The sequence below is a fragment of the Phoca vitulina genome, unplaced genomic scaffold (genome assembly GCF_004348235.1).
Source record: "Phoca vitulina isolate PV1807 unplaced genomic scaffold, GSC_HSeal_1.0 scaffold21, whole genome shotgun sequence".
NCBI lineage: Eukaryota > Metazoa > Chordata > Mammalia > Carnivora > Phocidae > Phoca > Phoca vitulina.
This window is the reverse complement of record NW_022589724.1, coordinates 1,399,741-1,423,625: the sequence shown is the minus strand read 5'-3', so window position 1 is coordinate 1,423,625 and position 23,885 is coordinate 1,399,741. Positions and strand designations below refer to the sequence as shown.

The following is a 23,885-nucleotide window of genomic DNA, read 5'->3' as shown; positions in this document are numbered from 1 at the left end:
ATACAACTTCTGCTCATGAGCCGAGGGGCTGCTCCAGCTCTTGCCATCTCCCAGCCAGAAGGAAGGGCAGTGTGCGTGGTGGTTTTAAAGGGAGGACCCAGAAGCTACCCACATAATTTCTCACATCCCGTTTAGGCAGAATAGTCACTGGGCTACCCCTCGCTGCTAGCCTGGCTGGGAAATGTGGTCTTCAGCTGGAGAAAATGAGCCAGCCCGGAGGATGCACTAGCCACCCCTCAGGGCTGTTAGGAGAGCTGGTGAATGTAGCAAATGCCAAGTCCCTGGCACCTCACAGGCCTTCCCCGAGTTCACAAGGTGCTTCCTTTCCTCCCCCAGGAGCTGGTGAGGATCCTGCACAAGGCGCTAGAGGCTGCCCAGCAGGAGAAGAGGGCGTCCAGCGCATACCTGGCAGCGGCCGAGGACAAGGACCGGCTGGAGCTGGTGCGGCACAAGGTGCGGCAGATCGCAGAGCTGGGCAGGCGGGTGGAGGCCCTGGAGCAGGAGCGGGAGAGCCTGGTGCAGACGGCCGGCCTGCAGGAACAGCAGGTGCAGGAGCTGCGGCAGCACGTGCAGCTGCTCATGGACAAGAACCAGGCCAAACAGCAGGTCATCTGCAAGCTGTCTGAGAAGGTCACCCAGGACTTCACGCATCTCCCTACCCAGCCGCCTGGGCCCCCAGGGGCTGCCGACAGGGACTTCCTGAGCCAGCAGGAGAAGATGGAGCACCTGAAGGTAGGGGCCCCTCCCCGCAGGCCTTGGGCCCTTGGGGGACATGGGTGCACTGCTCTCAACCCTAAGGGTTTCCTAGATAGAGCAGGGATAAACCTTCATACCGAAATTGATATTGGTGGAAATACTGCTATGCACTTCCTCACTGTCTTAATCAGAAGGTCCGGTGCAATTTGACCTTTTCATGATATCCTAGGCTGGAAAGGGAAGGTATCTCTAGATGATTATTAGAGGTTTAAGAGCACAAGACAAGGTCAGAACCCCTGAGTGCCTGACCAGCTAAGTGCCATGCTGATGCCCTGGGGAGCCCCAAGGTGCCTGGTGGCCTCCCCCAGCACGCAGTCCAGGTGATGTGGGGCCGGCAGGACTCGCGGCTCCTCTGTGAGACTGTGTGCTGCCCGGTGGCCACTGTCGTGGGTGCCCCGCTCGCATCATCTCATCTGATGCTCCACCAGCCCTGTGAGGCCATCACGTGTGTGCTCCCCACTGTGGGCAGGAAGGCTGAGGCTGAGAAGGGCCCGCGCGCGGAGGGGCTGGGGGGCTGGAGCTCTCTGACTCGCGTCTGCTCTGCTGCCTTCCAGTTTCTTTGGGCCTTCCCTCCTGCCGCCGCCCCTGCTTCCCCCTGGCTTAGGCGGCGGCTCTCACCTGGGGAGGCTGCGCCCTCCCGGAGACCGATTGCGGCTCGGGGAGCAGGAACTTAATTTGTGTGTGATGCCTGCCGTGGTGACAGGAGCTGCTGGGCCACCTGAAGGCCTGAGCTGGGGATCGGTGCTCATAACCCCTACTGTCCTTAAAGGCAGCTGTATAACCAGGGCCGGTCCTGCCCTGAACCCCGCCATGCGCAGCCGCACATGTATACATGTGTATGTATAACCAGGGGAGCGTCCTTGCCATAGGACCAAAGCATTGCTGCTGGAAGAGGGGAAGCAGAAGGAGAAAAAGAAAACTCCAGAAGCTTTTGAAAGATCAATGGGCAGTGTGGTACAGTGGCCGCTGCCCCAGCTGTGAAGTCAGGCCTAGGTTTGGACCCAGGCTCTGCCTCCTACTAGCTCCTACTAACTGTGTCACCTCGGGCAAGGCCCCTCACCTCTCTTTAAAATGGCCTCACTGTCCCTACTCATGAGGTTGACAGGGGGGTGAAGGAAGATAACATGAAACCCAGATCCCTCCTGTTTCCTTCCGCATGAAAAACCACATAACCAGTCTTTGAATCTTTTCCCTTTAAAATCAGATTCTTTTGAGTTCAAAATGAAAATAAAATCCTTTCAAATGCAGATGGAGCGAGGCTGGGGCTGGAAAATTGCTTTCATCAGATTGCTTCCCTACCCTCCTCTGCCCTGCTAATAAGAGTCTTCTGTCTGCCCGTCCTGCTGGAATCCACAGGTGAAGACCCCGTAGAGCAGCTCGGGGGTCAGAGAAATAGATCTGTTGGGCGCTGCCAAGAGCCGACTGGAAGCCTGGACTCGCTGTAGGAGACAGAGTGTGCCCCTGGCTTTGTATGTTCGGGAATTTATCAGTGAGCCCAAATAGAGGAAATTCCTATCAACCAAACTTACCTTGCTGCTGATCCTCAGAGGCCCAGTGTTTGTGCCAGAAAGAATTGCATGTGCTCGAGTTCCTCGTGTGTTAGCCTTTACATGTCTGATCTAGAAAAATAGAAGACTCCTCCAAAATCCATAGTCTTTCCCGTTTGAGGACAGAGCAATGTTCACATCTCCCCCTTGCCCTGGGACGGAGGACATGTGACTTTAGGGAAATGCCCCCTTGTTGAAGCTGCCAGTTTGAGAACAGAATCATTGACCTCCTGAATATCGGAGCTGGGAAGACTCAGAGATCTAGTCTTTGACATTTTCTGGCAGGGACAGCTGAGCCCGGACAGGGGTCCAGCGTCCCACAGCACAAGCAGCAGGGTTGCAGCTAGGCCCCAGGTCTCCCCACACGCGATCCACTGCCTTCCCTACTAGCACAGGGGCTAGTCCGTGTGGCGTTTCCCAAAGAGAATTCCCGGGCTCCTGATCCCTGTGAAGATAGGCAGGCAGACTCTCTCCTTCCTGTCCCCTTTCTCCAGCTGTTTTCCTCCTTTGCTTGCCAGTGACTGTCGTGTGGCTTTCCTTTCTCTGAGCTCTCTCTCTTTTTCCTCCCTACAGTCCTGAGCCACGAAGAACGCTCAAGGTAGGGTGATGAGCTGAATGGGGAGGTGCTGCCCAGACGCCCCCCCACCCCACCCCCACGGCTGCTCCCAGGGGTGCTCACACATGCTCTTGCGTCTGGGCTGCAGGCACGGTGCCCCCGGCCATATGTCCAAAGCCTTGGAAATGACAGGGAGCATCTCGGGGCCTGGGGTGAGGACGCAGGGACGGTAACAGGAGGCAGAACGGAGCGGCCGTGTAGAGCGGCAGACTCCGCCGATGCGCTTTCACCCAGCAATAGTTTTCCATTCCCCTGTGGACCGCACGCACCTGGCTTGCATCCTGCCTCTCTCACGTTCTAGGCACGTGACTGAGGAGGACTTCCCCTCTCTGTACTTGTTTCCTCATCTGTAAAGTGGGAACGATGGTACTTTAATACGTAGCGCACAGCATGGTGGAGATAAATTAACACACAATAATGTGTGGGAGGTAAACGGCTCTGGCACATAGTAGGACCTCAGGCAACGGATCGCTCTCTTCCACCCTTGCCTGGAAGCGTGTTGTATTTTCTCAGGCGTTTGGGAAGAATGCACAACAGCATCATATCAAAAACAATTAACAGTAATTAACTCATAGTATGGTAGTATCCAGTCAGTGTTAAAATTTCCCAATTGATCTGTAAATGTTATAAATAGCTTTGGGGTTCTTTTATATAATCTTTTTAAATAAATAAAATAAATCCATGAAAAAAAAAGAACGCACAACAGCAGCAGTGGGAAGTCTCTGGGCGGGGGCAGGAGGAGCACAGCGGGTGACAGTAGCTCTCCAGGTGCGGGGAGAACCCAGAGAAGGACGTGACACTTGTACTCACCACGCACCAGCCACCATTCTCAGCCTTTTGCACGTATTAACTAATCACATCCTCCCAAGAGTGCCTGAGGCCGTGGTGTTATTGTTCCTGCTTTCCAGGTGAGGGGAGGAGGCCCGGAAAGGGCGAGGAACTCGTGCTGGGCTCAGTGGTGAAGGCAGGATTTCTACCCAGGCAGCAGGGCCCCAGGGCCCGCTCCCTGACCACTAGGCAGCACCAGCGTCTCTGCTGTGGTGTTACAGTACTCGAGGGTCAGAGGGGTCAGACAGGCCTGCGTGCAGCCAGCCAGACTGCCGAGCACAACCGCTGAAGTGTGGGACTAGACATTTGGCGTCCAGGTGGATGCCAGCGCGGGGCAGAGCTTGGGGAGGATCTCGGCTGTAAGTGCAGTGGTTGGACATGGCTTTTGAATCAGACACATCTGGGCTCGGTCACCCCCGGTCTCGTAGAGCTGTGTGACCTCAGACAACGTACTTGTCCTTTCAGAGCCTCGGAGACCACATCTGAGTTCCTTTCAGGGCTGCCGGGGAGATGGAATGGGATGATGTGCTCAGCACAGGGCAGGGGCACAGGGTGATGGTGTAGGGGGCCCGCGCAGTTTCTGTGTTCACAAATCTGTGAATCTCCAGACACCCAAACGGAAGACTATCACGGGCAGGGGGAGGGGGCCTGGAAAATCCTGATGCCCACAGGAGGTGGGTCCTCGTGCGGCAAACATGAGGGTTCACACCAGGCTCACCACCCCTCCACCTAAAGGTAAGAAAATGGGGGCTGCAGAGAGAAAGCAGGCAGATGCTTGTGCAGAAGAGCGGCTGGTACGCCCTGGCAGCATTTCTGAGAAAAGGGAGCCCAGAGTTTGACCTAAGGGAGACATGGCGGGAGAGTAGGAGGAAGTCCAGGCTGGGGAGTTGGAACTACCTGGGTCCAGGCCGGGTGGAGAGAGCAGAGAGCGAGCTCAGCCTGAGGACACGAAGCCTGGCAGTCCGGGCACAGTGAGGGATCAGAAGCAGGGGTGGCCAGGGCGGGAGACACCTCGGACAGCCCCAGTGGGGTGGTGAGAGGCCATGTGTTGAAGCCAGCCGGGGGCTTTTATTTCTAGCTAAGGAACCCTGGGAGCATGTGGCCCTCCCACTGGGTCAACCATCTAGGCAGAAGGCAGCAGACCCTGGGTGTGAATTGGAGCTTCTGGGCTGGGAAGGATCTTGGCCAGGATGCAGGCCCACCCCGGGAGGGTCAAGACAGCCTGTGAGCTGTGTACACGTGACCCATCCCTGATGATGAGGTGCCACAGTCATCACAGGTGTGATGCTCTTAATTTCCAGATAAATCAGGGCTATCCAAGGTCACGCCTGCAATAGTGTCTCTCTCATGCACTTACAGCCCAGTACATTTCTTGAGTGGGAGCAAAAGGGGTTGAGTTTCAGCTAGTGAATGTCCTGGAATTGCTAGGTATAGCTGTGAACGTGCATTGTCCATTGCTTCTGGAATGTCCATCCCAGCGCAATGAAGGTTGAGGGCCAGTGCTGGGGTTGCTCCTTTCTGAGGCTCAAGCAGAAGCTTGAGCCTCCCCAGTGCTTGGCCAGCTTCTCCTCAAATGCCCCAGCAGCAGGATCTCACTCCGTCCACTGGAGAGCTTGCAAAAGGAAAACTCTAGGTGCAGAGATGCGCATCACAGCATTATTCATAATCAAAAACCAACCGAAAACACTCAGGGCTCAAATACAAAATAACAGGGAAAGGATTATAACTAAGGTATAGTAAATTCACCCAACAGAATAGTCATCAGACATTAAAAATGATCACTGGGAAGCTTATGTAACATAGAGTACAGTTGACCCTTGAACAACACGGGTTTGAACTGCACGGATCCACTTACAGGCAGATTTTTTCTGATAAATATGGTATAGTACTGTTAATGTATTTTCTCTTTATGATTTTCTTAGTATTTTTTTTTCTCTAGCTTACTTTATTGTAAGAATACAGTATATACTACACATAGCATATGAAATGTGTGCTAATTGGCTCTTTGTTCTCAGGAAGGCTTCGGTCAACAGTAGGTGATTAGCATTTAAATTTGGGGGGGATAGTCAAAAGTCATATACAGATTTTCCACTGTGCAGCGGGGGTGGGGTTCAGCACCCCTAACCCCAGTGTTGTTGAAGGGCCATTGTATTTACAAGGTGACGTTAAGTAAAAAATTTTCCACCCAAAATTGTTCGGTATGATTGCAAATATGTGAAAACATATGTTTATTTTTAAAACAAACACTACTTGGATGTTTGTTTTGGTCTCTATACTTAGTGTTATGACACATGTTACCTCAGGTCATCTCCCAGCTGCCCAGTGGAGTAGTATTTGTCCCTTTTACAGATGAGAAAACAGAGGGTCAGAGTTGTTCAGTGAAACCTCCCAGCCAGGAAGTCAGAACCACAACTTGAACTCCAGGCTTGACGCCCTCTCTACTGTATCATGCTGGGATCAAGATTAGTGAAGGGGCTGTCGGTAATACTACTTCTTCTAGACTTTCTCTTCTGTTGTCATTATTAGAGACTTCTAAAGGAAGGAAGTGTTGGCAGCTCATTTGAGGGTGAGGATGAGGGAGATGTTTATGGTGCAACTCATCAAATGCTTTGCTCTCTTCTCCAGGATGACATGGAAGCATATCGGACCCAGAACCGCTTCCTCAACTCCGAGATCCACCAGGTCACAAAGATCTGGAGAAGGGTGGCTGAAAAGGAAAGGGCCCTCCTGATGAAGGTAAGAGGCAGAGTCCATCTCCATGCCCAGCCACCCTTCGGGCCCTCACCTTTTTGCCCCATATCACTCTGTCCTTATCACCTGCTCTACCTCTGGACTGTGCCCTTTACGAGCTGCCTTTCCAGCCTCAGGCATCTGTGCTCTGATTGCTGCTTCTGATCACAGAAATGCAGAGGAGGAGGCAGGCAGTCATCTCTGCACCTCCCCTACCGGCTAGAGTAACTTCCAGAGGATTCAAAGGGCTGCCACTCTTCCCCTCCCCCTTTCATTTCTCTTTTTTTCTCTCCTGTTTGGGAGCCAGATATTAAAGACTAGACATTCCAAAACAGCTTCATATATGGGGAAATTAGAAAGTGTCCGTGCACATCCAGGGAAAGACTCAGAAAAGACTTGAGAGCTTAAGTTTACATCTTAGGCTACCCTTGGCACAGAGACAGCCTATAACAATCAAAAAACAAAAACAAATTTTTCTCAAATTGGGAGAATCTGATTTCTAGTGTTCAGATGTCCAGTTTTCAACAAAAAAATCTCAGGGGATACAAAGATACATGAAAGTGCGGTCCATTTGAAGGAAAAACATAAATCAATAGAAGACTGCCCCTGAAAAAGATGTGGTACTGGGTAATACTAGACAAAGACTTTAAAACAGTTGTCTTAAAGATGCTCAAAGAACTAAAGGAAGATGTGGAGAGTCAAGAAAGCAATGTATGAACAAAATTGAAATATCAAAGAGTTACAAAACCTAGAAAGAAACCCCCCCCCCAAAAAAATTCTGGAGCTGAAAAGTACAATAACTGAAATGAAAGATTCACCAGAGGGATTCAAAGGCAGATTCAAGCAGGCAGAAGGAATCAGTGGACTTGAAGATAGGACAGTGGAAATTATTCAGTCTGAGAAACAGAAAGAAAGAAGCTTGAAGAAAAGTGAACAGAGCCTAAGTGATCTGTGAGACCCCATTAAGCAGACCAACATACCCATTATAGTATGGTTGTCCCAGAAGGAGAAGAGAGAGAGAAAGGGGCAGAGAGAATATGAGAAGAAATAAAGGCCGAAAACGTCCCAAATTTGATGAAGACATAAATAAAAACAACCAAGAAGCTCAACAAACTTGGAGTAAGATGAACTTGAAGAACTAGAAAAAGAAGAACTAAACCCAAAGCTAGCTGATGGAAGGAAACAATAAAGATCAGAGCAGAAATCAATGAAATAGATAACAGAAAAATAATAGAAAATCAATGAAACCAAAGTTGATTTTTTGAAACGATGATCAAAACTGACAAACCTTGAGCTAGGTGGACTAAGGAAAAAAAGAGAGAGGACTCAAAATCAGAAATGAAAGGGGCACATTACTACTGATTCTGCAGAATAAAAAGGATTATAAGAGCACTATGAACAGGGGCACCTGGGTGGCTCAGTCAGTTAAGCATCTGCCTTCAGCTCAGGTCCCGATCCCAGGGTCTTGGGATCGAGCCCCGTGTCAGGCTCCCTGCTTAGTGAGAGCCTGCTTCTCCCTCTCCCTCTGCCTGCTGCTCTGCCTACCTGTGCTCTCTCTCTCTCTCTGTCAAATAAATAAATAAAATATATTTTTTTAAAAAAAGAGTACTATGAGCAATTGTATACCAACAAATTGGATCACCAGATGAAATGGATAAATCCCTAGAAACACAAAGCCTGCCAAGACTAAATCATGAAGAAATAAAAATCTGAATAAACCTATAACTAGTAAGGAGACTGAATTACCAATCAGAAATCTCTCAACAAAGAAACGCCCTGGACCTGAAGGCTTTACTGGTGAATTCAACTGAACATTTAAAGAAGAACTAACAAGAGGCCTTCTCAGACTTTTCAAGGAGGGTGCATGCAGACTAGTGAGGGAGTCAAACACAATCAAGCTGCAGTTGGGCACACAGGATTCTTTGGGACCCAAAGAGAGGAAGAAAGTCAGGGAGGGCTTCCTAGTGGGGGTACCTTCTTCAGCTGAGTTGTAAAAGTGAGTTAGTGTTATCCAGGCAAACAGAGTAGAGAAAGGCCTTCCAAGAAAAGAGATAGCATGGTCAAGACCTGTGGACCAAGAGGTGGGGGAAGGTGGGGAGGGAGATGTGAGGCTGGAGGGGAGGAACTTTGGGACATTCTCTGAGGAAACTGGGAGTTGTAGAAGGGTTTTGAGTGGCGAGGCCCTCAATCAGACTTATGTTTTGAGAAAGCTGGGGGCTCGGTGGGCTTGTGGAGGTGGACCGGGGAGCACAGAGACTTGGGAGTCTGTAGCAGAAATGCCTGAGAGTACTGGGAGGGGACTCGGGAAGGTGGCAGAGGGACGTAGATGTGGGAGCCAGCTGGAGGGGGAGGAGAGCAGGCTCACCCGATGGCCTGGAGTTGGTGCTTAGCCAATGTTTGGAGGGTGCAGCATAATGGCAGCCTTGGCCAGGGGGCTTGCACTCTTCCACCCCAGGATGAGACAGGAGCCAGGCTGGCCCGGAGGGCATAGCGATTCGCTGAGGCTGATTCTTTCTGTCCAGCTTCCACAGAAGGGAAGTGGGCCCAGGAAAATTACCAGACTTGCTCAGCACACCTGGCTTATGGAAAGAGAAATACAGAAGTTCAAGACAGGGGCAGGGAGTACACAGGAAGGACACCGGTGGGAGAGAGGCGGTATGTCGAAGGAATGGAAAGAGCCGATATTGCAGAGGCAGAAGGCACAGGGGCAGTGGCCAGAGCTATGTGGCCATCTCCTGGGCACTGCTCAGTGTTACCACCTACAGAGAACTGCTCTAGGCCAGGTGCCCTGGGAGGGCCTTTACACACATCTGCTCATCTAATCCCCACCAGAATCCTGGGGCAGACTCACTATTATTTCCATTGTTTAGATGAAGAAGCTAAGGCACAGAGAGGCTAAGTAACTTGCCGTAGGTCCCCCAGCCAGCAGTGGCTGAAGCAGGATGGGACTTGCAGTCCCCAGCAAGAACGTGCACTGCCCGTGCCCACCTCTCCCCTCTTTCTTCTGAATCCGGCTGCAGCCCTGGGCCTGGCTTTCTTGCCTGGCTCTCTTGCCTGGAGCCTCTTCTACCTTGCTATAAACCTTTGGGTTCAGGGCCCATCTCCTTTCCCTTAGATGACGGGCTGGGGGTGGGAAGGGGATGGGAGATGAGGCTGGAGAAGGACTTTGCTGCCTATAGCTATTCAGGCCTCGGGGGGGGGGGGGCGGCAAACCCAAGCAGGTGGCCTGACAGCCCCACCCCTCCCTCCACAGTGTGCCTACCTCCAAGCCAAGAACTGCCAGGTGGAGAGCAAGTACTTGGCCGGGCTGCGGAGGCTACAGGAGGCCTCGGGGGGTGAGGCCACTGAGTGCTCAGAGCTGCTGAAGCAGCTCATCCAGGAGGCGCTGCAGTGGGAAGCCGGGGAGGCCTCAGCCGATGGCATGGAGCTGAGCCCCATCAGGTGAGCCCAACAGCCAGTGAGGGTGGGTCTTGGTCTGCATGACCTGAAGGTCCCCAGCCGCCCTGGTGCTGGCTCCTGCTGACCGCGTACAAGCACTGCACGTCCCTTACTTTCTCGTATCTTCAGACAAACGAGCATATGCTTGGGATGAGCCCCATATTACAGTTGAGGTGATGCAGGCTCAGAGGAGGCCGCCCCTTGCCCAAGGCCACACAGCGTATTCATGCAGCTGACCTGGGTCTGCCTCCAGAGCTCCATTTTTTTCACTTCCCCAGGCTGCCTCCCCAAGGTGTTTGTCAGAGGGGGGGAGGAGGGGAGAAAGCCAGCTGCCTTCCCTGAGCCAAGTCCTTGCTGAGCACAGTGAACATGGGCAGTTAAATATAACAGAAGGGGCTGTGGCTTGGGTCCAAAGGCCCCTGGAGGCTGGGTGGCCAAGGGGAAGGAGCCCAGGCTTTGGAGCCAGACTGGGCTCTCTCACTATGTGACCTTGGACAAGTCACTTTACCTTTCTGGGCCACATATTCAGCCTCCGTCAGATGTGGGCTAAGATCCCTGCTTTGCAGGATCAGTAGGACTAAATGAGACACCACATGCAGAGCACACAGTAAGGGCAAATAACTGTGGAATCAGTAAAAGGCCATCTGGACTGGACCCCTGGTTCTCCCATCTTGCTTGTCATTGGTGCTGCCTGCTCCCCATGCAGCCTTGGGCTTACTCTCTGCCCAGGTGGGATTCTGTATTGGCAGTGCCGAGTGCTTGAGCCTAAGGCTTCATGGAATAATAAGAGGGTCCTTTATATTTGCACTGAACGCACTTACTATGCACTTACGAGGCACTAGGCACTGTCTAGGCCTTCAGCATTTTACAACAGAGGAGGTCAATGGGTCTTCATGAGGCAGAGCAGGAATTCTTCTACCCATTGTGAAGAAGAGCAAACTGCGGTTCAGAGAACTGACGTGACCTGCCCAAAGCTGCATGACTAACCCACAGTGAAGCCCAGGCAGGAACCTTGCCTGGGGTCCCCCCTCCCCCTCCCTGCCCTGCCCCTTATCCAGGGAAGGGCTCTGCAACATGCTGCTAACATAGGCTCTTGCTGGCAGTGAGTATGATGAGTATGGCTTCCTGACGGTGCCCAACTTCGAGATGGAAGACCTGAAGCTGCTGGCCAAGATCCAGGCACTAGAGGTGCACTCCCACCACCTGCTGGCCCATGAGGCCGTGGAGCGGCCGCTGCGGGAGCGCTGGGCTGCCCTGGGTGATCTTGCACCCTCGGTCGAGCTCAAGCAGCTGCTGCGGGCAGGTGTGCCCCGAGAGCACCGGCCGCGTGTCTGGAGGTGGCTGATCCACCTCCGCGTCCGGCATCTGCAGAGCCCCGGCCACTACCAGGAGCTGCTGAACCGGGGCCAGGTCCGCGAGCATCCTGCCGCCCGCCAGATTGAGCTGGACCTGAACCGTACCTTCCCCAACAACAAGCACTTCACCTGTCCCACCTCCAGCTTCCCCGACAAGCTACGCCGGGTGCTGCTGGCCTTTTCCTGGCAGAACCCCACCATCGGCTATTGCCAGGGCCTGAACAGGTAAGCATCAGAGCCCTAGTGAGGGCACAAGGTTCTTTAGAGCCTCCCGAGAACCTAGAGAGGTGAGTCCAGGAGGCTTGATTCCCACCATACAGATGGGGACAACATGGACATGTTCAAGATGGGGACAGGACAGGTTCAAGATGGGGGGGACCTCCTCATGCTATGTTCTCTCTTTTGACTTGTGCTCAGTACTACTCATACAGAGACCCTGGTGAATGGCCCCCTGGAATTTCGTAGTGCACACCTCAGCTCACATATTGCAGAACTGCCTGGGTCAAGGATCATTTACTTTAAACAAAACCCATTCAAGGGAGCCCAAGAAAAAGAGAATTGGTAAATGCCACAATAGAGGTTCATAAAAGCCAGGAAACGAAAATAGAGGACAAGACCAGATGGTCATTAGAAACCAAGGCATCTCCTCTCTCCAGCAGGGTCACAGCACTACACAACCCCAGGGGTGCCATGGGGTCAAGTCCCTGAGGCTGGGCAGCACCACGGTCCTGCTCTGCAGCCCCCTGTGGGGCCGCACCATCTCTGGCCTCTCTCGTTCTACATGTCTGCTTCCTTTTCTCCGCAGACCAGCCTCTGTCCGTCATTCCTTGGACATTTAGGGCCCTCGAGGCTGTCAGAATGGAGACCTCAGTCCCTGAGTCTGGAGCCTTTTCAGCAAATCTTCCCACTTGTTGACACCCTCATGTCCCAGGCAGAAATTCCCAAAGGAAGGGATGTGATTGGCCCAGCCTGGATTCATTTCTGCTTCTGGTCTAATAGCAGGACAGAGGGGACTGGGGGTGGGGGTGAGATGGGGTGACCTGCTAGGGCTACCCCCTCCACTACCTCAGGACTCTCATGGATGCCCCCCAGCTATCTCGATAGAGGTTACATAATTTCAGATATTCCCCAAAGCAAGTTTTGACTCACTTAAATTTAAATACACATATACTCAAGCAAAATTTACATAAGACATTCTGCTCTCTCCCCCCAGTAGGCGGTGTGTGACATTTATTTAACACAGAATAAGCATTCAGGGAGTCCCTACTCAAATTTGAATGATTCCTAAGGGTAGAGATTTTTGATACTGACTTCCAGCCTAAATTGGGCGAAACTGAGCATATATACGTGTTCAGTTACTGGAAATTCAGAGTTAAACTACAGCACAGCTAATATAAGGGGGGACAAGGGGAAATCCTGTAGCGGGAAGGGTCTTGAGATAAACCTCCCAGAAGGAAAGAAGCTTCTCCCTGTGTGGAAAAAGGCAGCACAAAGGCTGTGGAGGGATATGTAGGAAAAACAGACCGGGGGGGGGGGGGGGGGGGGACCCCTCTGTCTTTTTTTTTTTTTTTTTCTTTTTTTTTTTTTTTTTTTTTTTTTTTTTTACTGATAATTGATGTTTAGGCAAATATTCATATTATTGCTTAAATTCGAAAGTTACTTACAATGGGAAGAGCCCCTTCACATGTGGAGAGTGGGGCCCTTTAGCCCCACCCTGCGGGCCCCTTTCACTTGTCTGAGCGCCGCCATCTAGTGGCAGCCGGTAGAACTGCGTGCATGGTGTCAAGACAGACCCTGCTTCCGTGCAACAAATCAGCCTGTTTAGAGGGTGACAGATATCATAGTAATGATACAGTGCTAATTTAGGGCAAAAACTTTAAAGCGAATTCTCTTTAAAATATAAGTGGAGTGCATTAGGAGTAGCTGTTTCTTTCCCATGTCACCACGCTACCTCCTTTGCAGACCCACTTGAGCCTGAATGCCTTAGGTTGGAGGCTGGCTGCAGCCCGGAGCAGTTGGTAAGCCCTAGTTGGTACCAGCAGACTCTCACTACTGACCTTGCAATGTGTGCAGAAATCTACGCTCGTGCCGGCAGCAAGCTCCTGGACCGAGCACGTCCTGAGGCTCCAGCGGGATAGGGTAGGGTCGAGAGAACACCAGGCTGGACTTTGGGAGCCCTGGGTTCTATCTCCACTCTGGCACCAACTCAACGTGTGACCCTGAGCAAGTGACTTCTGCTTTCCAGGACTCGGTCTTCCTATCTGCAATAAGTTTATCTAGACCAGGGTTGACAAGTAGGAAGCACCTGCCTGGAGCCTTGTCTTGTGAGTTTCTGAGGCAGCCTCCAGAGTCAGTGGGAAAGAGCACAATGATTAATTAGTTATGTCTGCCCTGGACATAGACAAAGGGAATGTTGTCATGATTCACTAGTTATGTCTGCCCTGGCATAGGCAAAAGAGAGTGGTGGCCAGTGTTTCACACATTTGCTATCCCTGAACTAAATGACCTCAGAAGACCCCCTTCCCCAGCTTTGAGAGGGGAGAGCTTCCTATTTCCCAAGAGACCTGTGACTCTTCCTTTCATCCACTCAGCTCAGACTCAGGAGAGTTTGTACAAATATTTTACAGTGGAAAGAAATTCCTTCCCAATCTACTGGGGAGAGAAAAGGGGTTTCTTTTTTCTTCTTTAAACAGTGTGAACTTCAGAAGAAGTTGGAGATCATGAATCCAGTCTAGTAAGAGCCCAGAGAAGGATAAATAGCTGGACAATGAAATGTGTTCTTTAAGCCCATCAAGAGTGTGAGGCTTCACAATACTATAAGGTGGCATCTCCCTAAGGGTGTTCAGTGGGTGCACTGTACAAAAGGGGCTCCATAACTCCACTGGACAGCCTTGGGTTAGAGTCACTGCAGAATTTCTGCACAGGCTTTTAGTAAGTAAATTCTGCAGTCACTGTTTTGTCACTGCGGAATTTCTCAGAAGCTTTTAGTAAGATGTTGTGTATCATCAGCCTCTAAAAGGGGGCTAGAGGGGCGCCAGGGTGGCTCAGTCATTAGGCGTCTGCCTTCGGCTCAGGTCATGGTCCCAGGGTCCTGGGATTGAGCCCCGCATCGGGCTCCCTGCTCGGCGGGAAGCCTGCTTCTCCCTCTCCCACTCCCCCTACTTGTGTTCCCTCTCTCGCTGTGTCTCTCTCTGTCAAATAAATAAATAAAATCTTTAAAAAAAAATAAAAGGGGGCTAGAGTATGTAGCATTTCCCAAACATTTTTGTATTTGGGACCTTGTGTTCACCTAGCATCTTTAGAGACCACTGCATTTTGAGAAATGTATTCCTGGATTGACAGTGGGTGAGACCTGCCAGGAAAGATAAGAGAAGTAGAGAAAACAATACTTTTTCTAGGCCGACATCCCTACTCAACACTGTGGGTTTTTTCCTTTCTTACCATGATCTCATTAGAGCCTCGCGATAACTTTGGGGGGAGTTCAGGAAGCAAAGGGGAGAAAGAATTCTGTGTAGTGAGCACCTGCCGTATGCCAGATAGTTAGCAAGGCACTGTGGGTCTGCCTTCTCGCTCAAAATGCCACACAGCCCTGGGAGGTGGAGATTGTTAATCCCACTTCACAGATGATGAAAGTAAGGCTCAGAGAGGTTAGCACACTTGTCAAGGTCTCAAAGCCTGTGGATATTAAGATGAGGATAGCTAACATTCATTAAACACTCACTACATGTCAGGTACTGTGCTGGGCATTTATCTTGTGTTAACTTCATTCATCCTCATAATAGTCCTGTGATTATTATGAGGAGGTTGAGCCACAGAGAAGTTTAGGAACTTGCCCAGGATCATCCAGCCAGGAAGCAGTAGATCCAGAATTCATACCTGGGCAACAGACCCCCAGAGCCCTTCCCTAGAGACTCAGTTCTCCCCATTGCTCAGAAATCTCCTTTGTAGGGAGCCTGGGTGGCTCAGTCGGTTAAGCGACTGCCTTCGGCTCAGGTCATGATCCCAGGGTCCTGGGATCGAGTCCCACATCGGGCTCCCGGCTCTGCGGGGAGCCTGCTTCTCCCTCTCCCACTCCCCCTGCTGTGTTCCCTCTCTCGCTGTGTCTCTCTCTGTCAAATAAATAAATAAAATCTTAAAAAAAAAAAAAAAAAAGAAATCTCCTTTGTAGTCCTCCCCCAAAGCATGTTCATCTCACCCCAGGTGCCGGAACACTAGCCTGGTTTTAGGGAGTAGGGTTGGGAGCCAGGGATCTACCTCTGCCACCCTCTGCCCGGCTGCAGCTTCTACACCTCACCCCAGGCCTCCTTTCCTCCCATTCCAGACTGGCGGCCATCGCTCTGCTGGTCCTGGAGGAGGAGGAGAGCGCCTTCTGGTGTCTGGTGGCCATTGTGGAGACCATCATGCCGGCTGATTACTACAGCAAGACACTGACGTCATCCCAGGTGAGCAGGGCAGGGACGGACGGGACGTAGGGGCCGTGCAGGGTGGTGCCCCTTGAGTGGTTCCTTCAAGCCAATGAATCTCAGAAGAATCAGGAAGCTCTCAGGCCTCCATTTCTCCCTCTGTACAAGGGGCCAGTAACCTCTCCCTGGGACTCCTGGGAAGTTCTGGTGAGCTGATGGCCTTTAGAGTTGTGGGGGCCCTGCCCCTGGGGTAGATTGTTGTTATTCCAGTGGTGACACTATGTCATGAGAAATGGTTGGGGGGGGGGTTGTTTGTTTGGTTGGTTGGTTTTGGTTTGTTCTTTTCAGAAACGGTTTCTTGGGGAGGGAAGGAGAAGAAAATCTAGAATCTCTTGCTTTTTGCCAGTAAAGAATTTCAAAACAGAGGTCAGGTGGGTGGAAGTGGGACTCAGGGTGGGAGGTGGGGACGAGTCTTCGCACAAGCTGGTCACGGCCTCCGGAGAAGCACAGCTGCCTGCACCCTCACTGCCTCGCCCCCCTCTCCCTCTGAGCCCCGGCCAGCCCTAGAGTCAGGCGCAGCTAGTCCAGAGCCCACCTCTCCCCCAGCCAGCTGCCTGGCCTTGCGGCATCCCCTCTCTGAACCTCTGGTTTGTCTGCTTTGGGATGGGAGTACTTCTTCTTGGGCTTGATGACAGATGTACACGCAAAACCATTTCTGACCTCCCATCTCCTCTCTTGCTTCACCCCTCATCCGGCTCCTGGTGCATCCGCGCTGTCTGCTTTATGCAGAGAGGCCATCTGGAGGGGACTTTCTCACTTCCCACCCCAAACCTACCAAGTCATTTCCTGCCCACCCACTCTGTTCCTCTCCTTTCCTATCATGCCCAACACGAGAGAGATTGCCCAACACTGATGCCTCCTGTGGGACACCCACCTGGGCGGGGAGGTCAGCAGACAAGTGGGTGTCCCATGTGAAGGAGGGAGGTCAGGGCCGGAGATCAAGACTGAGGAGTTGTCAGGGAATAGGTGATGGGTCAGGAAGGGCGGCCCAACCTCACAGTGGCTCAAGGGGCGGCTCATTTTTCCCAGAGAATGACAAAGCTGAAGTCCCCTTAAGCTCTCTGCTCTGCCATCCCTCACATATTGCTGTCAGCCCCCTGCTCATGGTCACAGGACAGCCAATGTGGCCGTGGTCGAGGCTGAAAGAAGCAGAGGGTGCAAGGCAGGGGCTGGCTCTGCCTCCCACAGCTCTCCCGCCCAGCAGGTGCTGCTTACACCTTATTGGTCAGAACTGTGTCACATGGCACCCCCTCACTGCAAGGCAGGCTGGGCAATGTTCCATATTTTATTGTCATGCTTTAACATCTCCGAAACTGAGGTGTGTTGTAAAACCAGTGTATTGTTGTGGGGTTGTTGGAGGTTTTTTTCCTCATTTTTAATATAGAAAATTTTGAATGTACAAAAGATAGAGAAAATAGTATATGAACCTCCATGTATGTATCACCTAGTTTGAATTATCAACACAGGCACCCAACTGCTATTTCATCTCTATCCCACCCACTCCTCCTGCTTTGGTGATCTTGAAATAAATCCCAGACATCACGTCAGTAAATCTGTGAATCCTTCAGCAGGTTCGATGACATCTTAGGCTCAGTGAGTTACCCTCAGTCTTGAGCTGGATGCACTGAGCATCTTTTATGTCAGGTCCAAAGTGGATATAGAGAAGTGGCCATGGTGTCGGCCGATACAAGTTGAACTCCTGCTTGGCTTCGGGTTCAGGAGGGCAAATGGGCCAAAACACCACTGGCTAAGAACTTAGCCTACAGAGGCCTCCACACCAGAGCCCAGTGCTCCAGCCCAGAAGACTGCTGGCCTGTGCTGTCTCCTGGCCATGGGAGGCTTTGGCTCCTCCAGGCACTCCGTGCTCCCCGGGGCCAGGGGTGGGGGGGGTTGGGAGTCGACTCCAGGACTGTGTGTGGACGGGCTGGGTGGGAAGGGCAGGCAGGGAGGGAGGCAGCCCCTTCTCTAGGGTGGCGGCTAACAAGCCCTCTCTCCCTGGCTCCCAGGTGGACCAGCGGGTGCTCCAGGACCTCCTCTTGGAGAAGCTGCCCAGGTTGATGGCTCACCTGGGGCAGCACCGTGTGGATCTCTCCTTCATCACCTTCAACTGGTTCCTCGTGGTCTTTGCAGACAGTCTCATCAGCAACATCCTTCTCCGGGTCTGGGACGCCTTCCTCTATGAGGGTACCAAGGTAGGGCACCATCAGGGGTGAGCAGGACAGTCCTGAGCAAGGCCCTGCAGCCCTCTGGGTCTCGCTTCTGCCCCTGGAGCATGGGAAGACAGTGCTCCCCTGTCAGGGCTTTGAGGACCTCTCATGGGAGCATGGCTTTGTAAACTAAAGTGCTTTGCACATGTGAGGAGAAGGGGTGGTTCTGCCTCTGAAGATGTGTCTTAAAGTTGGGGGATTTCCTTTCCCTAGGGAAGAGGCATGACCGTGATCCAGGAAGCCCGTCCCTATTCCCTCCACTGCCCATCCAGTCACCTGGGCCCCTGCTTCTCTTCCTCCTGTTTGGACTGAGCCCCATATTGGGAGGCTGGCACATGGGTGTGTGGTCCCCCTTTGCCCCTGGCCTTTCTAGGAGACCCTGGGCAGACCTCCCTGTGCCCTCCACCCCAGGTTCCCATGGTGGTTGCTAACGTACCACGGTTTGCAGAGCACCTTCGGATCTGTTATTCCGTTTGATTCCTACTGATGCCTCATGTAAACAGTATTACCCCCATTAGGTCCAACACGGTAGCACCTCACCCAGGGCCCCGGGACAAGTGAGGACAGAGCCAGGACTCAGGCCCCATGCCCGGGTTCCACACTGTGCTCCCTCCCCCTGGGGTTTCCCTGTCTGCCTCTGCCCCTCGGCCTCCCCACACTCAAGCTGTCAACCTCTGCAGCCTGTCCTGGGGGCATCAGGGAGTCCAACACCAAACCTGCCGAAGGAGTCACAGATTTCCTGACGTGTTGTCTGGGATTTATCTCAGGATCACCAAAGCAGGAGGAGTGGGTGGGATAGAGGTGGAAGAGCAGTTGGGTGCCTGTGGGGGTTTTCCTCCCCCTGGGGATTACCTGCCCTGGCCCCCCGTGCCCCAGCTGAGCCCCCACTTTGCCCCCCAGGTGGTATTCCGCTATGCCTTGGCCATTTTCAAGTACAACGAGGAGGCGATCCTGAGGCTGCAGGACGGCCTGGAGATCTACCAGTACCTGCGCTTCTTCACCAAGACCATTTGCAGCGGCCAGTGAGAACCCGCTTCTGCCCCCGCCCTGCCTGGCCAGCACTCCTGCCGCCCACACATGCCCAGGACACATAGCAGGGGATAGGCGGGTGTTTGCTGAGTGGAGATTTGTTAGTGATGCTGATCCTCCATTACAGCTTAGGAATCTTTAGGGACATTCCACTGCCCCAGTGGTCTATCTGCCCCTTACCGTGGTGTTCAAGGCCCCTGTGTAATTTTGTTTCTTTCCCACCTTTTCCTGCCCTAACACCCATGCCCTGTCGTCCTGCCAAGTAATTATTTCAGTTCCTAGCTCAACACCAACCTCTGGGATTTTGGCCTTGCAGTTTCTTCTACTTAGAATGCCTCCCTGTCACCTCCACCACTGCCATCTTTGCCTGGCCAACCCTATTCATTCTTCAAAACTCCGCTCACATGTCACCTCTTCCAAGAAGCCTTCCATGATAAACCTTTCCTTACGGAGTTAGAGCTCCCATAGCCCTAAGCTTCTTCCTGCCTCAGTATACATCACTTTGGGTGGAAGTTGTCTTCTCATTCACTGTTTCCTTCCTGGAAGGTGAGCTGCCCATGGGCAGGGGCCAGGGCCTCAGCCACATGGACAGAATGAATGGCAGGGTGCCCCGGAAGGCCCAGTGAATGTAGACCCAGTGGGGCCCTGGCTTTGGGCTAACTGTGCTCTCCCCCCAGGAAGCTGATGAACATCGCCTTCAACGACATGAACCCCTTCCGTATGAAGCAGCTGCGGCAGCTGCGGACGGCCCACCGGGAGCGGCTGCAGGCTGAGCTGCACGAGCTGGAGCAGCTGAAGGCCGAGTACCTGGAGACTCGGAACTCCCAAGGCCCAGCGGTGCCAGAGGGTTGCACCAGTGAGGACGAGGGGGAGGGGGATGCCTGACTTGGCCACCTGCCCTCCCCAAAGCCCTTTCTCCCCTTTGGCTGTCAGGCCCCCGGGAGGATGGCCGTGGAACAGTGGTCCAGCCAGTGAGCCACAGCACCGCATGTCGCTGGGCAAGTCCCTTCCCCTCTCTGGGCCTCAGTCTCCCCATCAGAACATTGTCTGCTGTGAAGCCCTTGTTTGGGACTCATAAGCACATACCCAGGGATGCCACCCCTTTCTCACTTCTCCCACAGAGCACTTTAGCACACAGACAAGCAAGAATGCTGGCTTATTGGGTAACCTGAACATTCTTTAAGTTTTATCTGTATAAAACAATGTAAATATTGGAAATAGTTGACAAGCTTTGGAACTTGAATGATTCCCAGTAACCAGCTCCTACTGGGTGGGCCCAGGGCTCCAGGGTGTCCCATCACTGGGGCCTTCCCAGCCTGGGACATCCCTGGGTTCTGCTTCTGTGGGCGTCTCTGCAGGGCCTGCCGCCCTCCTGGTTTCCTGAGGAGCGAGGGCCCTGTGCATTTGGGGTGTGTCTTCCTGGGCCACAGCACCTCTCCAGCGCTGGTTCTGCTTCCGTCCCAGGCCCAGCTCCCATCTACTGAGGCCTGTTTCCTGAGCCTTGCACCTATGCCCGCCTTTTCATTCACAGCCCGTTTGGGGGAAGGGGTTCCGAGGAAAAGCCCTGCCCACACCAAGAGAGCCCTGGGTCAGGCGCCCAACGCCTGATCTCGCTCTGCCAGCCTCACAGGCCCAGGCAAGAAGAGTCCCCTCCTCTCTGAAAAATGGGCGGCTGGAGGGTGAGGAAAAGGTGGTGAGAGGGACAAAGCTACAGCCTGTCGCCAAGTCAGGGCTGGCTCTTCTGGCACCCACTGTGTGCAGGAGCTCAGTTTCAGTTCTTCTGGGCTCTTCTGGGCCCTTCCTCAGCAGTCAGAGCCGCCCGCCCCCGCTCCCCACAACGCAGGGGGTCAAGGCTGTGTAAGTGATTTTGGTCACTCATTTCTCAGCGAGCTCTTGACTGTCGGTATAGGCTCACACTGGGTAGTCTTTGGTAGGCAGGACTACGGGTGCAGGATTCAGGTACGGAGACTTCCCGCTCTGATCTGAGGTTCCTGTCCAGGGCTGGGAAGGAAGCCACACCTCTCACTGGGGACTGGCCTGCTCGCCCACGAGTGTGAACTTTGAGGGGTTGGCACCCTAGGCACCCAGTTCCCCGACACTGTGCCCCCTACACAGCTCTGGGGAAGAGACGTGCAGAGTTCTTTCCTCCCACGTGACAGGGGCTGCTGGCTGGCCCCAGGGCCCCGGGTCTGCCGTGAGCACCCCACATAGGGTCTTGACGACCTTCCTCATTTTTGCCAAACTTACATCTGCTGAGATCCTTTCACCACTAAATGGCATCTGTGAGGCGTGATGGTGGCCTGCGGGGGTCCTAGCTGCACCCCCAACAGGCTGGGTGCTGCACCCTAAGGGCATCATTGAGGAGACAAGGGGGCCAGCCTCCTGGAGCTCCCAGGAGGGCTAAAGGACAGGACGCTGGTGCCTGGCACAAAGTGAAGCACCACCACTGGCCGGGAGTGGCCTTTTTATGGAGAAAAGTCACCCAGAGGGCTTCGAAAAGGCCCAAGGCTCCAGGACAGATGACGGAGCTGGACCTTCAGCTCCAGCCTTGAAATTCAAATTCCCTCCTCAGCAAAAAATAAACAATCCCAGATCAGACAGAGGCTGTCAAGATACATGACACCCCCCTCCCCCTTCTTCCCTTCCTATCTCTCCCCTGCTTCCTCTCCTCGTCCTGCTTCTTTCCTCTCCTTCCTCCCTCTCCTCCTTCCCTCATCCTTCCCCTCCTCCTCCTGCCCGTTCTCCTCACCCTTCTTCCTTTCTCCCTCTTCCCTCTTCCTCATCTCCCCTCCCCACCCCCAGGCTGAGAAGAAGCTCTGCCCACAGCTCCGTGCCTCCACCTTGCCCCTCCTGGACTAGGGGACGGGGTGGTGCTTTGCCGTTGACCCAGCACCGTAACCTCTGGTTTGTACCTGGCTGCACCACAGAATCACCTAAGCAGCTTTTAAAGAATATCGGTGCTGTGTGCCACACAGAGCCTGTTGTGGGGCATGGGCATTCTGATACACCAGGAGGGTTGGAGACCACAGGACTGACCCTGGTCCGGCTTCCTCCAGCCCTGAAATGAAATGCTGGAGCTGGAGCCAGGAATGAGAATGGCCTGTCCTAGAGCACTGCTCACTCCAGGCCGCGCTCAATTTAGAAACAAGAAGATGAAGCCTCAGAGAGGTTAACTAACTTGCCCAAAGCCACACAGCCGCTGAGTGGTTAAGCCATGCTTAAGCCTTAGAGATGCTAACGATAAGACCAGGGAGGGTTCATTCCAGCTCACCTCAACTTCTCTGGAGCCTAAAACACCAAAGGATCCAGGGGAAAGAACAAGCCTGGCCTATAGCTTCCTGAGTGATGTAGGGCCCCATGGGAGAGCTCCCGGCAAAGGAAAATAGAAGAACCATCCACCTGACAGGGAGGCTGTAACAGGGACTGATGGAAGTGGGGGTGTCACACCTCAAGAAGGTCTGTAGCTGCTGCTGCCTCCCCTCCCTCCCACTTCTTCCCCAAGGGCGTTGGGGGCCCACCCCTGGTGTCAGATTCCTGGCCCTGCACCACAGCTGTTGCCCCCCATCCCTAGGGGATGCTGCCTTCTAGGGCTGGAGGATCTGATCCCTCACAGCCCCACCCTCCTACCCCAGGGGATAGGACCTCTCAGCTCAAAGCGTCTCTCTCTCTCTCAGACACTGGGCCCCCAGCAAGCTGCCATCCCTGCTGCACTGGATAGGGGAGGGGACAGGAGTTGCCCAGGGAACCTCCCTGGGGCAATATCCCCAAGAATAAAGGGACTCCTCAAAGGAGGAGGAAGGACCTGGAGGGAAGACTCCCCCATCTCCGCCCCAAAGTGGGAGGTGCACACTGACTTCTACAGAATGCCTGTACTTGGCTAACATCCCCCACGCTCAGAACCTCACCCCCCAGGCACTGCTGTTCCCTCATTCTTAGTTCAGTCTCCCAGCGCACAGCCATATTGCCCAGAAAGCTCCATGTTGGGCAGGTAGATGAAGAATTTGCCACCCTTTCTCGCACACATTCTAGGCCTGCACAAGGCATTGGCCCACACGTGGCAGATTAAACAAAGCTGGCCATGTTGACACATAGGGAAGGAAGGGGATGGTGGTTTCCTGGCCTGTCCCAATCAACCAAGACCCAATATAAGATGCTGGCAGATGGGCCCAACTTTGAGGCCACACCGATTTTGTGGTTTTCTAACTAGGGACCCCTGGGCAGGTCATCCCTGCTCTGGCCTCAGAATGTGTGCAATTCATAGGATGGTTAGGGCGGGGTGGACCGGTATTAGGAGGAGAGATTAGGGTCCTTGTTCTAATCTCAAAAGGACCTTCCTCAAAAGGACCAGGATTAGGGGGAGAGATTAGGGTCCTTGTTCTAATTCCCCCCCCCACACACACAGGTGTACAGGCATGCACATATGCAGCATCCCCAGAAAGGGTCCTGGATTGTGTCTACTGCAGAGGCCTCCAGTGACCTCCCAATAGTCCATATGCCCATGGCCCCCAGAGGTCCCTGCCAAACCGGTCTTTCCCCAACACAGTCCCAGCCACCCACCACCATGGTGCAGGGGGGCAAAGATGCAGACACAAGGCTGAGAAGGCACATCCTCGGGGCATGTAGGAAAGGCTTCCTGGGGAGGTGATGAACCTGGAAGGAAGGACACCTTGGTTTAGAAAGACGGAGATGCTGTAGGAAGAGACTTCCTGGCAGAGCAGAGCATGTGCACAAAGGCACAGAGGTGTGAGTGTGTGGGGGTTGGGGGGACACACCCGAGATACTGGCCCAAGCCCTAGGTGAATTAGGGCATTCAGATGCCTTAGCCTTGGAAAGGTGGTGGTGTCCACCCCCAGGAGTAATTAAAAATAAAGGCAATATTGAGCCATAAGTATAAGGAACTCCCGCAACATTCTGAT

General features: G+C 53.2%; 1 protein-coding gene across 1 annotated transcript in view; it reads left to right on the top strand.

Moving 5' to 3' along the window:
* Window positions 1–20,498, top strand: part of TBC1D2 (TBC1 domain family member 2) — a 50,786-nt gene extending 30,288 nt beyond the window's left edge. The window contains exons 6-13 of the mRNA XM_032418725.1: window positions 337–732; window positions 6,373–6,483; window positions 9,731–9,918; window positions 11,019–11,495; window positions 15,592–15,712; window positions 17,740–17,925; window positions 18,841–18,962; window positions 19,647–20,498. Coding sequence (XP_032274616.1) covers window positions 337–732; window positions 6,373–6,483; window positions 9,731–9,918; window positions 11,019–11,495; window positions 15,592–15,712; window positions 17,740–17,925; window positions 18,841–18,962; window positions 19,647–19,854 — 1,809 coding nt within the window. The 3' untranslated portion in view covers window positions 19,855–20,498. The remainder of the gene's footprint in view (window positions 1–336; window positions 733–6,372; window positions 6,484–9,730; window positions 9,919–11,018; window positions 11,496–15,591; window positions 15,713–17,739; window positions 17,926–18,840; window positions 18,963–19,646) is intronic.
* The last annotated feature ends 3,387 nt before the right edge of the window (window positions 20,499–23,885 follow it).